This window comes from Sarcophilus harrisii, chromosome 3, assembly GCF_902635505.1.
Source record: "Sarcophilus harrisii chromosome 3, mSarHar1.11, whole genome shotgun sequence".
NCBI lineage: Eukaryota > Metazoa > Chordata > Mammalia > Dasyuromorphia > Dasyuridae > Sarcophilus > Sarcophilus harrisii.
Window position 1 is genome coordinate 600,945,713 of NC_045428.1, and position 14,573 is coordinate 600,960,285.

Below are 14,573 nucleotides of genomic sequence, written 5' to 3' on the forward strand. Positions count from 1 at the left end.
AATGCGACAGCTCCCAGGGGCTCCCCAGCCATCAGCTCGGGTCCTTGGCCCCCCGGGGGTCAGCTGTGGTCAGTCATGGAGACTCGGCCCAGGGGCAGAGTGGGAGCGGGGGCCGAGCCAAGGGCTCACGGCCGATCCCCGGCCCCAGGCCTCTGACCTGCAGGTGGAGCTGAACCAGGCGCCCCAGAAGAAGCCGGAGCTTGGGGAGTCCCTGATGTTTGGGAAGCACTTCACCGACCACATGCTGAGCGTGGAATGGTGCAGCCAGGAGGGCTGGGCCGTGCCCCACATCCACCCCTTCCGCAGCCTGGTGCTGCACCCCGCCTGCTCCGCCCTTCACTACGGCATCGAAGTAAGGGCCTGGGCCCGGCGGCCTCCCCGCCTCCTCCGCCCCTCTCTCCCTGATTGTTTGTGTGTCTCTTTCTCTGTCTTGGTTCCCTCCATCTCTCTCCCTCCCCCTCTGTCTCCCTTTTCCTGTCTTATCTTCTTCTCATCTGAGTCTGTCTGTTTGTCTTTCTCTGACTCTTCCTGTATGTTTGTGTGTCGTCTCTCTCTGTGTCTCTTCTTCTGTCTCTCTGTCTCATCTCCGTCTCTTTCTGCCTGTCTCGGTCTCTTTTCCTGCGTGTGTCTGCTCTCAGCCTCTGTCTCTCAGCCTCTGTCTCTCTGTCTCTGTGTCTCTGTCTCTCCCTCTCCCCTGTCAGTGTTGTGGCTGTCCCCCACCCCCACCCCCACAGTGGCAGGTCCTCTGAGGACAAGGTGACCTCAAAGAACAAAACCAGAAAGTCAGTTGTTTCCCTTGGGGGGGGGAGCCATCTGCCTGAGGCCCGGGCCCCTCCCCTTCTGTGGGAGCCCTCCGGATTCCCTCCCAGTAGTTCCCCCGGAGGGTCACCTGGACACAGGGACGGGGTGCCTCCCAGGGTTGTGGGTCTGGGGTCGGTGGGACGGTTGCCCCCGGCCCCCCAGACCCTGGGGTCAAAAGGCGCGGCCCCTCCCAGGGAAGTTAGGAGCCCGGCCGGGTTTTCTGGGAGGGAAAAGGGGTTGGGGAAAAGCCGAGGCCCCGGGAGAGGCCCGGGCCGGGTGGGGGGCCCCGGGGGGGGGTTTGGGCCCTGGGGGAAGGAGTAGGGCCCAGGCGGGTTGCCCCAGGGCGGGCGCCCAGGGCAGTGGGGGAAACTGGCCGGGCCGCGAGTGGAGGCCCTTGGGTGCCTGAGAGGTCGGGGGGTGGGGGTGGGCAGCCCCTGCGGAAGCGCCGCAATCCCGAAACACCCGCGGCAGGGGACTGGACGGGGAACCCAGGGAGGGGAAACCTAGGGGACTTGGGCCAGGGGGTCAAGCCAGGAAGGGGGTTCTGGGGCCTCAGGAAGGGAAGGGCCTCCCTGGGGGGCCCCGGCTTTCCCCCAAAAAGTTTTCCAGAAGGGGGGGGCAAGCAAGGGGGGCGCCGGTGCGCCTGGAGCATGGGGGGGGCCCAGGCCCCTCGGGATGAGGCCCCGAAAAGGGCGCGGCGCCAGGGGCCCCCCCTGGCCTAGGGGCCTTCGGAAGGGGCGGGGGGCCCCCCTGGGGGCCCTTCAGGGGCCGGGGGGCCTGGAGCCATGAGGGGGGGCCGGGGCTGCCCTTTGGGGAAACCCCGGCTCGAGGCCCAAGAGGGGGGGGAGGGGGGACTTCCCCTGTTAGGGCGTGGGCGGTGCCCAGGGGATGGGGGGCCCGCCCGCCCCCCCGCCCCCTGGGGGCCTGACGCCCCGCTCACGGCGTCGCGGTCCTTTGAGCGGGGCACCGAGTTGGCCCCCCCCCCCCCCGGCCCGGGTTGCCCGGCCCGCCCCGGGGAGGCCCGTCTCCTTTCCCCCCCGCCCGGCCCTGTTCGGTCCGGGGGCTCAGGGGCCCCGGACGCGGGGGGGGGCCCGGCCCCTGGAGTTAAGCTGGGTTGGGGGGGGGGCCGGGGCCCCCACAGGCCCCCCAGGAAGCGGGGGGGGAGGCCCCGGGGGGCGGGGGGCCCCCCGGGGGCCCGGGGGGGGGAGGAGCGGGGGAGGGGGGGGAGAAAGTGCCCGGCCCCCCCCCGGGGGGGGGGAGGGGAGGGGGAGGGGCCCCCCGGGGGGGCCCGAGCCCCAGGAGAAGGGCGGGGAAGGAAAGGGGGGCCCCCGGGAAAGGACCGAGGGGCCCGGGGGGGTCGGGTGAGGAGGCCCCCCTCCTCCTCCCCCTCCCCCCGGGGCCCCAGCCCCCCGGGGGTGGCCTCCCTCCAGGCCCAAAGCTGGGCTGCGGGTGTCCGGCGCCTGGGGACTGAGCGTGCCAGCGGGGACCCGGGGGAAGGCCGCCCCATCCGGCCCCACCCCCATGAACGGGTCCCCGGGGGGGGGGGCCCGGGGGGAGGGAGGGGGAGGGGGGGGCGGGGAGGGGGGGGGGGGGGGGAAGGAGGGGAGGGGGGAGGGGAGAGGAGGGGGAGGAGGGGGGGGGGGAGGGGGGGGGAGGGGAGGGGGGGCCCGAGAGGGGAGGGAGGGGAAAGGAGGGCCCCAGAGGGGGGACAGGGGGGCCCGGGGAAAGGGACGAGGGGAGAAAAGGGGCCCCGGGAGGGGGGAGGGGGGGCCCCGGGGAGGGAGGGTCGAGGGAGGGGGGGCCCGGGGGGGAGGGCGGGGCCGACGGACACGGCCCGGGGGAATGCCCTCCCCTGGAGGGCCAGGGTGGCGGTGGGGCCATGGGGGAGAGGCCGTCGGGCTCCTGGGGGGTTCCCAAGGTTTTCGTCCCCCCCGAAGGCGCTCCCTCATCCTGGTCCGGGGCCCTTACCCCGGGGCCCGCCCTAGGTGGCTGGCCACCCCTTTGTCCCCCGGGTCCGGCCCCTTCCTCCTTTGGGCTCCAAACCTCCCTCGTCCCCCCCCTTGCCCCTCCCGGGGTGGGCCTGCCTGGGGTTCCCGGGGGGTTCGGGTCGACCGTTCAGCGAGTGGGGGGAGGGCCGGGAAAGGTCCCTGGGGGGGAGGGCCCCCGGGGCCCGTGAGGCGGGCCGTCCTGGGGATGGGGTCCGTGAGCCCTGAGAGCCCCCCCCCCCCGCAGGAACTACGGGCCCACGGTGTTCGTGCAGCAGGCAGCCCTCCAGCAGGGCTGTGAGCAGGTGCTGTGGCTCTACGGGCCCGACCACCAGCTCACCGAGATAGGGACCATGAACATCTTCATCTTCTGGACCCACGAAGATGGCGGTGAGGGGCCCATCGGCTTCCTGCCTGTGCTCCCGCGGAAGGGCGGGGCCGGGTAGAGGGGACTGTGGGGGCCGCCCCAGCCCTGGCCAGGGGGTCCCCCCGGGCTCTGCTCAGCCCCCCACGGCCATTTACTTCTGTCACATTGGAAGTTCCAAACTGCCTTCCTCCTTCCCCAAGGAGACGCTGGTCCCAGAGTGACAGAACTGCTGCGGGGGCAGGGGGTGGGGGGGAGGGGGAGACGCCTGATGCAGGCCCGAGGTGTGGGGACTGAGTGAGGTTTATCGCCCCCCTCCCCCCAGCGCTGGAGCTGGTGACCCCCCCACTGGACGGCATCATCCTCCCTGGGGTGACTCGGCAGAGCCTGCTAGACCTGGCCCAGACGTGGGTGAGTGGGGGGCCTGGGTACCCGTCTCTGTCCCCCAGCTGTCTGTGTCCCCTTCTCTCCCTGCTCCCCCATTTGTGTTCCTCACTCTCCCCCCATCTGTGTCCCCCACTCCCCCTATCTGTGTCCCCCACTCCCCCTGATGCTCCCGCTGTCCGCCCTCCGCAGGGGGAGTTCCGAGTGTCGGAGCGGAAGGTGTGCATGGCGGAGCTGGTCCTGGCCCTCCGCGAGGGCCGGGTGCGAGAGGTCTTTGGCTCGGGCACGGCCTGCCAGGTGTGCCCCGTGCACAGCGTCCTGTACCAGGGGGAGGTAAGCCCCCCCCCCCCCAGCAGGGTGGCAGAGAGCAGCCGGGGCCCCGCCCCAGGGGCCCGGCAGGGAGGCCGGCCGTCTCTCGGCTCTTCTCAGTCAGGGTTCCTCCCCTTCCTCAGCACCTTCACATTCCCACCATGGAGAATGGGCTCGAGCTCATCCACAGGTTCCAGAAGGCTCTGAGTGACATCCAGGTAGGTACTGGTCCACAGGGGGCCGGGGCTGCCGGCAGCCCCTCCCCCTCAGCCCCAGGGCTTTCTGGGAGCTCTACCGCCACCTCACGTGGACCCCCCCTCTCTTCCCCAGTATGGAGATGGCAGCCACGAGTGGATGTTCTCCGTGTGAGCTGGAGGGGGGTCCGGCCCTGGCTCCCCTCCTTCGGGCCCTCCCCCACTCTGCTCTCGGACACTTGTCCCCTCCCCGCCTCCTCTCCCCCTCCTCAACCAAAGACTCCAAGTGCAATATTCTGCTCCAGGCGGGGGAGCCGGGACGCCTGGGTCCCTGCGGCCCCCAGCCAAGCTACACTCCCAAAGCCATAGCGGTCAGCGTCCAGGTGCCTGGCCGGCTCCCCCAGCCCGGGGAGAGCCACACTCCGTTCCCCAGCAGCTTCCCCCGGAGCAGCTGGGGCCCCCTCACACCCCCAGCCCCCGAAGCCTCTGGTTGCAGTTAATTTTTTTCCTGCATTTTCCAAATAAAAAGCCAAAGGATAAAAGGCTGTCTTGTTTTGGGCCCTGAGCTGTCCCCCCCTCTATCAGCTCCTCCCTTCCATCAGCTCCTCCCCTCCACCAGCTCCACCCCTTCCATCAGCTCCTCCCCCTCCACCAGCTCCTCCCCTCTATCAGCTCCACCCCTTCCATCAGCTCCTCCCCTCCATCAGCTCCACCCCTTCCATCAGCTCCTCCCCTTCCATCAGCTGTGGAGCTGATTCCATCACCCACCCTTCAGACTGTTCCCCTTGGGGACCCCAATAAGTGCCCCCACCCCATCTGCTACTGAGATAATGCGCTTTATTGCTCAGAAAACAAACTAGAAAAGGGACATAAATAAGGCTTGAGGTGCCCAGCCCTCGGAATAAATAGTGGCCAGGACCCGCCCGGGCTGGGGGGCCGGCACTCAGGAGGAGAAGCTGGGGCTCCGGCCCTGCGAGCCCCCCACCATGCTCAATGGGTCCGCCGAGCCCACGTCCGGGAGCTCGGGACCCTGTGGCCAGGGTGGCTCGGGGCCGGGCAGCCGATCGCCGGGGAGCGGCAGGAAGCGAGAAGGTCCGGCGGGTCCCGGGGCGGCCTTGGGGGGCAGGCGGAGGGTCCTCCCGTGAGCCTCGGACTCGTACACGTTGTAGCCGTCCCCCAGCAGGCGCTCCCGAAAGTTGCAGGCGGAAGGGTCGTAGTGTATCTGGGGACGAGGAGACGGGGTGCGGTCAGTGAGGGGCAGTGCCCGAGGACACGGTGGCACCTGAGCCGGCTGGGACTGAGGCTGAGGAGCCCCAGAGGGGGGAGGCAATGGCAGAAAGGAGGGGCCGTCCTCAGGTCACCAAGCGAGCCCCCCTTAGCCTGGCCTTTGCCCCGCCTGCCTTGGGGACCTCCAGGCCTTCACAGTGTACCCCGACATTCTCTAGTGGCCCCTGGCCTTTCCCATCCCAGCCTTCCTGCCTGAAATGTGCCCGCTCCGCTCTGCACAGCCTTGAAGCCCAACCCAGGTGTTCCCCCAAACTCCCTAGAAACTAGGGGATATTTGGGGGGCCCCACAGGAAGTCCTGGCACTCTCCCTTGGCTTTGTGTCCCCGGTGCCTGCTGGACAGCAGGTGCTGAAAGGGGGTGAAGGCAGAAAGATCCAGGAAAGAGATGGGACTCAAAGTGGGGGTGAACAGGCAGAAAGCTGGGATCGAGCTGGGACTGGGGGGGGGAGGCCGAGTTGGGCCTGGGGTCTCACCGCTCCGTACAGCTCCCCGTTGGGCCTCATACACAGAAACCGAGAGCTGTGGACGGCCAGGATTCGGACGATGCCCGGCTTCACAGCCTTCAGCTCCAGGAGACCTGGGGGAGAGGAGGGTCAGGGGCCCTGCCGGGCATCGGGGCCCGCCCGGCCCCCAGCCACCAGCCACCCGTACTCACTGTTGGGACTCCTCCGCGCTGCCGCCCGGACTGTGCCGTCGGACGCCAGTTCCACGTGGGCCTCGGCCTCCTGGCCCACATCCGTGTAGAGGTGCCGGAGGCGGACCTGCCCCCCAAACAGGAGCATGGGGCTGGAATCCGGGAGGGGGTGACCCGAGGCCCTGCAGGCCAAGAGCAAGGACAGCAGCGGGGCCAGGTACCTGGGAGCTCGCTCCCTCAGGCCCATGGCAGACACAGCGGAGGGAGGACTGAGGGCCTCCGGCCCGAGGACGGGGCCGGACCTCACTGGGCCCAGACGCTCAGGAGCCTGGCAGCCTCGGCCCCCAGAGCTTGGGCTCTCACCTGCTGGGGTCTTCGTGCGCCAAGGCCTGTGGGGGGGGGGGGTGAGTGGAGGGAGGCCAGGGAGGCTGGGGAGGCCAGGGAGGGCAGAGAGGCTGGGGAGGCTGGAGAGACTGAGGGGACCGGGGTCCAGAAGATCTGCTCCCTGGGGCTCTGGAGTCGAGGCTAGGCTGGTTCCTCCTCTTTCTCTGGATTCCCTGTGGCTGCTCTGGGAAGGCCCCAGGGGCTTATACCCGTGTCCAGGCCCTCCGCCCACCTCTGGTCACCTGCTATCTTCATGAAACTTGACCCACTTGGCCGGCATCGGCTCTTCCACCGTGGCGCAGTCACCACCCCACAGGGATGATGCAACCGGGGCGAGGGGGGGGGCAGGAAGCGCAGCAATGGCCCTGCGAGCTCCAACACCCGGTGCCCAAGGGGGGAATGCAGAGTCCCTTGAGACTGGGGGTCCTGACTGCCGAGGCCTGGAGCCCTGGGAGCCCGAGTCCCTGGGAAAGGCAGACAAGCTCTAGAAGAGCTAAAGCCACAGGGTGTCTGAAGGGGGAGGGGCTCAGACACCGAGGTCTGTGAGAAGGGGGGCGGCGCCAAGAAATTGGGGCTCAGTGGCCGGCTCTGGAATAAGTGGGGTCTGGGTGCCTGAATCCAGAGACCTGGAGCCTCAGAACCTTGGACACTTGGGTCCCCAAGAGGAGGCGGCGCTGGACACGGCCATCTTTAAGAGGGAAGGGCCTGGGCCTCTGGGTCCCCGAGAAGTTAGGGGCCGGTTCTCTCCTGCCCACAAAATGGGGTCCTTGGGGAAGAGGGGCCTGGGCCTCTGCGTCCCCCAGCTTGTGGAGCCCGTCCCTGGGGAAGGACGGGGCAGGGTGCAGGGGGGAGGGGTCTCTCTGAGCCAGGCTTTAGAGCTGCAAGCCTGGGTCCCTGAGGGCCGGGCCAGACAAGGCACACATCGGAGGCTGCCCCCCCCCCCCCACCTCCTGATGCAACAGCCACATTTCTTTCAGGGGTTTTCCCAGAGCAAAACCCCCGGGTTGACCCTTGACTCAGGGGACTCTGGGAAGGGTCAGGACTAGGGCCTGGGAACAAGAGGAGGCCAGTGAGGCCGTTTGGGGCTCCCAAAGCTATGGACGGGCCTGAGAAGGTGGAGGGGAGTCTGGGGCGCCTTCAACCTCATCCACACCTCGCAGGGTTTTGGGGGGAGCCGCCAGAGTGACGAGAACCCCCCGGGTCCTTCAGAAAGGGGGGAGGGGAGGGGACTAAGCATTGGACTGCGGGCCTGGCAGGTGGGCCGGGGCTCCCTGTGGGAAGAGCTGGTTCCCAAGGGGCCTGCGTTGCAACAGTGACCACCGTGGGCGTGGGACATCGGACCCCGGATGGGTGTGACCTGAAATCTGAGGGAAAGGGCCCCAGGGAGGGAAGGGTGGGGTGCTGGGGGGAAGGCCCCCTGAGGCTGGGACCTGAATAAAACGGGGGCCGCATGGTCTGAGCAATGGGAGGCTGTAACCTGGGCCCCAGAGCAAGACTTGGACCCTGGAGCACCAGACAAGGGATGGGGGTAGGGCCCCTGCAGAAAAACAGCTGAAATTTTAGAGTTCAAACTCTTAGAAAAATCAGTGGTGGAAACTGACAGTCGGGGGCAGCTAGGGGGCGCAGTGAGTGCAGCACCAGCCCTGAAGCCAGGAGGACCCTCGTTCAAATCCGACCCCAGACACTTAACGCTCCCTAGCTGAGGGACCCTGGGCAAGTCATTTAAGCCCAAATGCTTCATGGATGGAGAGAAGGAAGGAAGGACGGGAGGCAAAGAAAGGAAGAGAAAGACAAAAAGGAGGAAAGAAAGGAAGTTGGGAAGAAAGAAGGAAGGGATGGAGGGAAGGAAAGGAGGGAAGAAGGGATGGAGGGAAGGAGGAGCAGAGGGAAAGAAAGGAAGATAAAGAAAAAGGGGGGAGGGAGGAAAGAGGGAAGGAAAGGAAGATAAAGACAAGGAGAGGGAGGGGAAGAGAGGGGAAGAAGAAAAGCAGGAAGAAGGGAAGGTCAGCAGGCAGGCAACGCTCGGCCGCCCCGGTGCACATCGGCGCCCCCTGCCGGCGGCCCCCTCCTGCCCCAGGTTGCCTCCCTTTTGTGGAGGAAGCTGCGGACTAGCGCTCCCACCCAGGGGGCGGGGGAGGGGCCGCCCGGGCCCCAGCTCCAAGAAGGCGCCAGGGGCGCTCTCCCCCCTCCCCCCGGCTTCCCCCCCCCCCCCCCCCCCCCCCCCGCTCGCATCCAGGGGGTCGCGTCCACATTTCCGTGGCCCCGCCCTCCCGCCCCGGCCCAGAATCCCTTGCGGGTCAGTGACTGCCCTGGCCGAAGGGCAGGGACGCTTCCAGAGCCAGGGGCCGGCAGGCCGCCGCGAGGGGGCGCCGTAGACCACCGGGGGGGGGGGCGTTTTGCCTTGTCCCCCCCACCCTCCCAGAGCCGGCCGCGAGACGCTCCACCCCCGGCTCCCGGAGGCCAGAGCTGGGAGGATGGCCGGGCCGGCCGGGGCGGGGAGAGGTGACTGGGGACCAGGGGCTGGGGCGGCCGGGGCCCAGATGTGGCCACTGCCCCCGGAGGCTGCCTGCAGCGGGCGTCTCCTAAGGGTTTACTAAACGATGGGTCCTGGGATGAGGGAAAGGCAGCCGGGGTCCTTCCGCACTGGGGGTGCCCCCTCTTCTGGGCAGACAAACCATGGAATCACGTGACACTCACTCATGCTCATCCCTCCCCTCCCAAACTGGAGGAACCAGTTCTTTGAACCCTAATGCAGATCCCCAGCCCTTCCCGGATCCCCCACCTTGGCGGGTGGGTGCAGGGGTCCCTCCCCTTCCGCCTCCTCCCTGGGACCGAGGGGCTGAGGCGACGGCGGCGCCCCGAGAGACTCCCGGCGGGGCGGGGGTGCTCTGGGCCGGGCCCGAGGGACCGCGGGCTTGGGCAAGGGAGCTGAGCTCAGCGCATCGCCTGGCAACCAAGGGATGAGGCTGCTCTAAAGGGGAGGAGGAGCTGGGCGGGGCGGGGGAGCTCGGCCTCCCCATCCCTTCCCGCCAGCCTCTCCCTCGGCCGGAGCCAGCGCCCAGGAGAGGGCTCCCTGACTGCCCCCCCGGGAAGCGGGCGGCCGGGCCTGGAGCCCAGGTGAGTCGGCCCGGGCCCCGGCTCAGCGGCCCCCACCCCCCCATCCGAGGCAGCAGGCCCTCCCCGCCCCGGCTCCCGCCCTCTCTCCGCAGCCATGTGGCTCCCGTCGCGCCGGCAGCTGTGCTGGGCCTTTGTGGGGGCCTCGCTCCTCTCGGTGGCCTCCTTCCTGCTGCACCTCCGGAGGGGCGGCCTCTCCCCCGGGTGGGTTTTCTCCGCTCTGTGCCAGCAGCAGTGTCCCGGCTTGACCCGAGTGGCCTTCTTCTGCCTGCCGGGGACCCCCCCGGCCGCCAACAGTTCCTCGGTGCCCCCCAGGGCCCGAGCCGGCCGCGAGCCGGGCATGTGGACCATCCAGCCGGAGGGGCGCTTCGGGAACCAGATGGGCCAGTACGCCACGCTGTACGCCCTGGCCCGGCTGAACGGGAAGCAGGCCTTCATCCTGCCCGACATGCACGCCACCCTGGCCCCGGTCTTCAAGCTCACGCTCCCGGTGCTGGACGCCACGGCGGCCTCCCACGTGCCCTGGAGCCTCTACCCTCTCCGAGACTGGATGGCCGAGGAGTACGGCCGCCTGGGGGACCGGGACGCGCTGCGCTTCACCGGCTTCCCCTGCTCCTGGACCTTCTACCACCACCTGCGGGCCGAGATCCGCCGCGAGTTCTCCCTGCACCGGCACGTCCGGGAAGACGCCCAGGCTTTCCTGCGCTGGGTGCGCCACAGCCGGGGAGGCGGCCCAGACCTGGTCTTCGTGGGGGTCCACGTCCGCAGGGGCGACTACGTGGAGATGATGCCCGGACACTGGCGCGGCGTGGTGGCCGACGCGGCCTACCTGGAGCGGGCTCTGGCCTGGTTCCGGGCCCGCTACCCGGCCGTGGTTTTCGTGGTGACCAGCAACGGCATGGAGTGGTGCCGAGAGCACATCAGCCCCTCCCGGGGAGACGTGGTGTTCGCCGGCGACGGAGATGAGGCGGCCCCGGGCTCAGACTTCGCGCTGCTGACCCAGTGCAACCACACGGTCATGACCATCGGCACCTTTGGCTACTGGGCCGCCTACCTGGCCGCAGGGGAGACCATCTACCTGGCCAACTACACCCTCCCCGACTCCCAGTTCCTGAAGGTGTTCAAGCCCCAGGCTGCCTTCCTGCCCGAGTGGATGGGCATCCCCGCAGACCTCTCCCCGCTCCTGCACTGAGCGGGCTACGACGCACTTGCTTTCTCGCCGCGGGGCCGCTCCCGGTAACGGGAGAACCAGCATCTCAGCGGGAGGAGGAGAGCTCGCCTGTGCTCCGGGCTGCCCACGGTCACTCACGTCCTTCGGGGCCGGGTCAGATGGCTTTGCCTTCCCCAGGGGAGAGACACTCCAAGCCTGGCAAGCCCTTGCCCCCTTGCTGGATGCGAATGTTTATCAATTCTAAGAGCACTGGCTTGTAGGAGACTTGGGCTCCCATCCTGGCCCTGGGCAACCTCGGTGAAGGGCGGCCTTGGCTTGATCCTCAGTTTCCTTATTTTGCAAAATGCAGGTCTATCGTTGGAGTCCTTCCAGGAAGTGCCGCGGACTGTGGGACTCAGCCATAAGAGCTGCAAACTCCCACACTTCTCGTTCACAGAGGGGAAAACCAAAGCCAGAAGAGAGGGGCAGAGCTGGCTAGTCCTAGCAAGCAACACAGAGGCTCTGGGACTAGCTGGGAGCCTCCTCAGGCCTGTCACTGCCTCAGTTTTCCCACCTGTGCCGGGGGAAGAAGAAAGGGACCAGAGAACAGAAGCCAGCCTCAGACTGTTCCACAAGGGCCCAAAGAACCAGGGGAGAGAGAGGAGGAGTGTTAGCTTCCTGGATTCATCTCAGGGATTTAAATATTAGGAAACATTGTATTTAACAACAACAAAAAAAAAATTGATTAAAAAAAATCCTTCTTTGTAGAACTTTCTAAGCTTTATTTTTTTGGGGGAGGGGGGCGTTGTGATGGGCGGGGGTGGGGGGGGTGGGGGGGGAATTACTCCCAAGGAAGCTGGCCCGTCATCCTCACTCATTCCAAATTTGGCCGAGCCCCAGAGGCTCCTGGGAGTTAAGGGTCCAGCCGTCTCTGGTCCCAAGGAGACCTGCGCTTCCAGAATGCAGAGGCGGGAGAACTGGAAATTCTAGTATTGGCGGGGGCGGGGGCTCAAACGCTCTGCCCTGTCTGCGCTCCCATCCTCTCGGGGACCCAGTGCCCCACCCGCTCCGGGACCCTTGGGTCCCCTCCCCGCTGTCCGCCCCTGGGACCTCCCCAGCACCTTCCTGCTCTGCTCCGCCTTAATGGGAAACGCACTGTGCGGGACAGACTGCATCTCCCAGAAGCTCTCTAGGTTCGGAGTTCTCTCGGTCAAGGAAGCAACTGTCCCAGGGCTTGCTGGGAGTCGTAGTCCTAGGGCCGCACTGCCCAACTCGGGGTGCAGAGGGGCGTGGGAGGAGAGGAGCTCGACCCCCCCGGGTGTTTCCCACGACTCCCAGTGGCAGTCCGGGATTCCACGGCCCTGTGAGTCACAGAGAGGCGCCCCTGCCCACCCCCTAGGGGGCCCACCAATCAGCGTCCGATAGAACGGGGGCGGGGAGCGGCGTCCGAGGTCCGTGGAGAAGGGAACGGTCCACATGGCCGTTGTCTGAGCTGGCCCGCACTCCCGGATCTCGATAAGCGCTTAGAGATCCTCTTCAGCAGCTGTCGACGAAAAGGGGGCTGGTCTGGGATACCCTCTCCCCCAGCGTTCCTGGAAGCCGTGGGACTACACTTCCCAGCAGCGCCCAGGGAGCAGGGACCTTCCAGAACCACTGCGTCTGAGGCGCGGTGACTTATGGGTGATGTAGTTAAGGCGGCGCGCCTGCAAGGTGGGTGGTGACCTTCCGGACCCAAGAACTAGACGGGTCGCCCCAACCGCTCCCTCCCTCTTGGCAGTCCCCCTGAGGACCTTCCTCCTGTCCTTCCCAGGGGCGAGGAAAGGAGGAGCTGGGTGGAAATAGGGCAGCCCCCGAGTAACACCCCAGCCTCCAATGTTCCGGGGCTTTGGGATCTTTTCCGAGTTTGAGGATCACTTCCCAAAGGCTCAGGGGGAGGGAACTTCAAAAACGCCTAGTCTAATGCCTCCAAGAATCTTGTAAACGAGGAAACTGAGGATCCAGAGAAAGGCGTCATTATATTAAGGGGAACCCCTCAGTTGGAGGCTCTTCAGTTTAGGATCCTTTGGGAGTTCTCACATCCTGGGGTCCCCTACCGTCACATGGTTTCAGGTGGCAGTTAGCCCTTGGGGGTCCCGCCGAACTCCCGGATCAGGGCTTTTGACCATTGCCTTTAGGGATGCGCCCAGAGGAGCCCCGCTGGGGATCCCCTGGGGCTGGGCTGAGTTTCAGCCGCAGGGGCAGCCTCCTCCACTCCGCGCTGCCCCTGGGACTCGTGGTCTTGGGCCTGGCCCTGAGCTCGCGCCGAGCCTGGGGATGCGTTCTCTGCGATCCCGCAGTGGTGGCGGGCCTCCGAGACCTGGAGCAGGAGTACCTGCCCAGTCACTTGGACGTGGACCCCAAAGTTCTGCAGATTTTCGTGAGCCGGCTGGAGGAGACCGTGCGCCAGTTCATCGACCTGCCTTTTAACCCGGCTTCCTACCAGGGCCTCATAGGTAACGAGCAGCTCCCGCGGTCCCGGCCCGGCCCGCCAGCGCACTCCGCGGACTGGGCGGCGGGAGGCGCAGGGCTCAGGCGCCGGGACCCCGTTTTCCTTAACCCCCTTGCTACAGATGAGCCCACGCTGAGCAAAGTATCCTGGGACTTCCTGAAGGAGCTGAAGCGGATCAGGGACAGTAACCTGAAAGGTGGGTCGTGATCGGGGCTCCGGGCGTCGGGGAGACGGGGGCGTCGGGGAACGCACCGACCGTGCTCCTCCTGCCCCCCGCAGACAGTTTCCTCTTGAAGGAGCTCACCTGGACGCTGCATATGCAGAAGGAGAATTTTGCCCGCATGGCCGCGGAATTCCAGAGGGAAAGTGAGGAAGGGTCTTGGAGGGCCTGCCCCTCCCCCCCGCCCGCCCCCGGGCAGCACGGGGGCGTTTGCTCCGAGCCGAGCTCTTCGCTCCGGCGCCCTCGTGGAACCCAACTCATTCAAGAAATCCCTCCCCACCCCCACCCCCCACCCCACGCTGCCCTTTGCATCATTCTCACCAGGGAGCCTTGCGCCCTTTGCCCTCGCCCAGCGCCCTTTGCGGCGACTCTCCTTCTGGGGGTCCGGGTTCTGGCTCCAGCCCCGCTCCCTCAGTGACCTCGGGGGCTCCAGGGCCTGCAGGGCTTCCTCTGCGACGGCCCCCGGGAGGATCTCGGTCGCCTCCCTTTCCGGGACTCAGGCGCATCCCCCCTCGCTCCTTGGCTAAAATCCGGGTTTCTTCTCCCCACAGGTTTCTGTCCTAACAAATGCGGTGAGCGCGCTGCCCTCCCCTCCCAGGCCAGTCCCCGGGCTCCCGCTAAGGCTTCTACGGATGGGCCCTTGGCCGGGGGGGACCCGGGGCCGCGGTGGGGCCCCGGGCGGCCTCGGGGCCCCGGGCGCAGGACTGCCCGGGCGGCCCGGACCCCCTTTACCCCTTTGGGTTCCCGGGGGCCGGGCCAGTCTGGCCAAACCACCGGAACCCCAGCCGCCGGACCCCCCCTCCCAAAGCCGGTTCCCTGGAAGGCGGCGAATCGCGACCTGGGGGGGGTCCGCAGGCGGAAGCCACCGTCAACCACCACGTTGCTCCCTTTCCCCACCCCCCAGACCACCCTGGGGGGCCTCAGGAGGCTTGCAGGGGGGGGCCCGCGGGGGGAATTCCGGGGGGGGGGGGCTTGGGGGGCTCCCCCCCCGCCCTGAGGACAAGAAGGAAACCAATCTTCCATTCTGGAAAACCCGAATACACCCAAGGCCAGTACTAGACCGTGTCACCTGAATCCCTTGGGGGGTCCGGTCTGGCCCCACCCCTCGGACGCCAGGCAGGGCTTCTGGAAAAGCCCCCCAAGGCCCGGGTCCCCAGGAACTTCCCCCTGCTGCTTCGGGTTCAAAAGGCTGGCCCTAAAAGGCCCGTTGGGCCCCTTTCAGCCCCCAGGCCCCTCAAAGGGCATCTCGGGCCGCCGGGA

The 14,573-nt window shown here is 67.4% G+C and overlaps 4 protein-coding genes across 4 annotated transcripts; 3 read left to right on the plus strand and 1 right to left on the minus strand.

Moving 5' to 3' along the window:
• The first annotated feature begins 1 nt into the window (after position 1).
• On the plus strand, positions 2–4,579 carry BCAT2 (branched chain amino acid transaminase 2). The gene is made up of 7 exons (XM_031961751.1): positions 2–352; positions 2,787–2,875; positions 3,016–3,176; positions 3,476–3,561; positions 3,727–3,867; positions 3,987–4,061; positions 4,174–4,579. The coding sequence occupies exons 1-7, from the start codon at positions 2–4 to the stop codon at positions 4,210–4,212; spliced, it is 942 nt and encodes a 313-aa protein (XP_031817611.1). The 3' UTR covers positions 4,213–4,579.
• Positions 4,580–4,712: 133 nt separating this feature from the next.
• On the minus strand, positions 4,713–7,331 carry FGF21 (fibroblast growth factor 21). Its single transcript, XM_031963444.1, has 3 exons — positions 5,979–7,331; positions 5,797–5,900; positions 4,713–5,259 (listed from the first exon to the last, which is right to left on the minus strand). Exons 1-3 carry the CDS (start codon positions 6,202–6,204, stop codon positions 4,981–4,983), a joined length of 609 nt encoding a protein of 202 aa, XP_031819304.1. The 5' UTR covers positions 6,205–7,331; the 3' UTR covers positions 4,713–4,980.
• A 1,545-nt stretch (positions 7,332–8,876) lies between these two features.
• Positions 8,877–10,679, plus strand: FUT1 (fucosyltransferase 1 (H blood group)). The gene has a single exon (XM_003766483.3). The coding sequence runs from the start codon at positions 9,553–9,555 to the stop codon at positions 10,645–10,647; it is 1,095 nt and encodes a 364-aa protein (XP_003766531.2). The 5' UTR covers positions 8,877–9,552; the 3' UTR covers positions 10,648–10,679.
• A 1,132-nt stretch (positions 10,680–11,811) lies between these two features.
• IZUMO1 (izumo sperm-egg fusion 1) lies at positions 11,812–14,310 on the plus strand. Its single transcript, XM_031961752.1, has 5 exons — positions 11,812–12,315; positions 12,780–13,097; positions 13,215–13,289; positions 13,373–13,459; positions 13,865–14,310. The coding sequence occupies exons 1-5, from the start codon at positions 12,282–12,284 to the stop codon at positions 14,308–14,310; spliced, it is 960 nt and encodes a 319-aa protein (XP_031817612.1). The 5' UTR covers positions 11,812–12,281.
• Positions 14,311–14,573: the final 263 nt, after the last annotated feature.

Coding starts and splice junctions, on each gene's coding strand:
- BCAT2 (XM_031961751.1), top strand. CDS start 2: ATGCGACAGCTCCCAGGGGCTCCCCAGCCATCAGCTCGGGTCCTTGGC. Junction 353..2,786: donor CCCTTCACTACGGCATCGAA/GTAAGGGCCTGG, acceptor GGCCCGCCCTAG/GTGGCTGGCCACCCCTTTGT. Junction 3,177..3,475: donor CTGGACCCACGAAGATGGCG/GTGAGGGGCCCA, acceptor CCCTCCCCCCAG/CGCTGGAGCTGGTGACCCCC.
- FUT1 (XM_003766483.3), top strand. CDS start 9,553: ATGTGGCTCCCGTCGCGCCGGCAGCTGTGCTGGGCCTTTGTGGGGGCC.
- IZUMO1 (XM_031961752.1), top strand. CDS start 12,282: ATGGGTGATGTAGTTAAGGCGGCGCGCCTGCAAG. Junction 13,098..13,214: donor TTCCTACCAGGGCCTCATAG/GTAACGAGCAGC, acceptor CCCTTGCTACAG/ATGAGCCCACGCTGAGCAAA. Junction 13,290..13,372: donor CAGGGACAGTAACCTGAAAG/GTGGGTCGTGAT, acceptor TGCCCCCCGCAG/ACAGTTTCCTCTTGAAGGAG.
- FGF21 (XM_031963444.1), bottom strand. CDS start 6,204: ATGGGCCTGAGGGAGCGAGCTCCCAGGTACCTGGCCCCGCTGCTGTCC. Junction 5,901..5,978: donor AGCGCGGAGGAGTCCCAACA/GTGAGTACGGGT, acceptor CCTCTCCCCCAG/GTCTCCTGGAGCTGAAGGCT. Junction 5,260..5,796: donor ACGGGGAGCTGTACGGAGCG/GTGAGACCCCAG, acceptor CCTCGTCCCCAG/ATACACTACGACCCTTCCGC.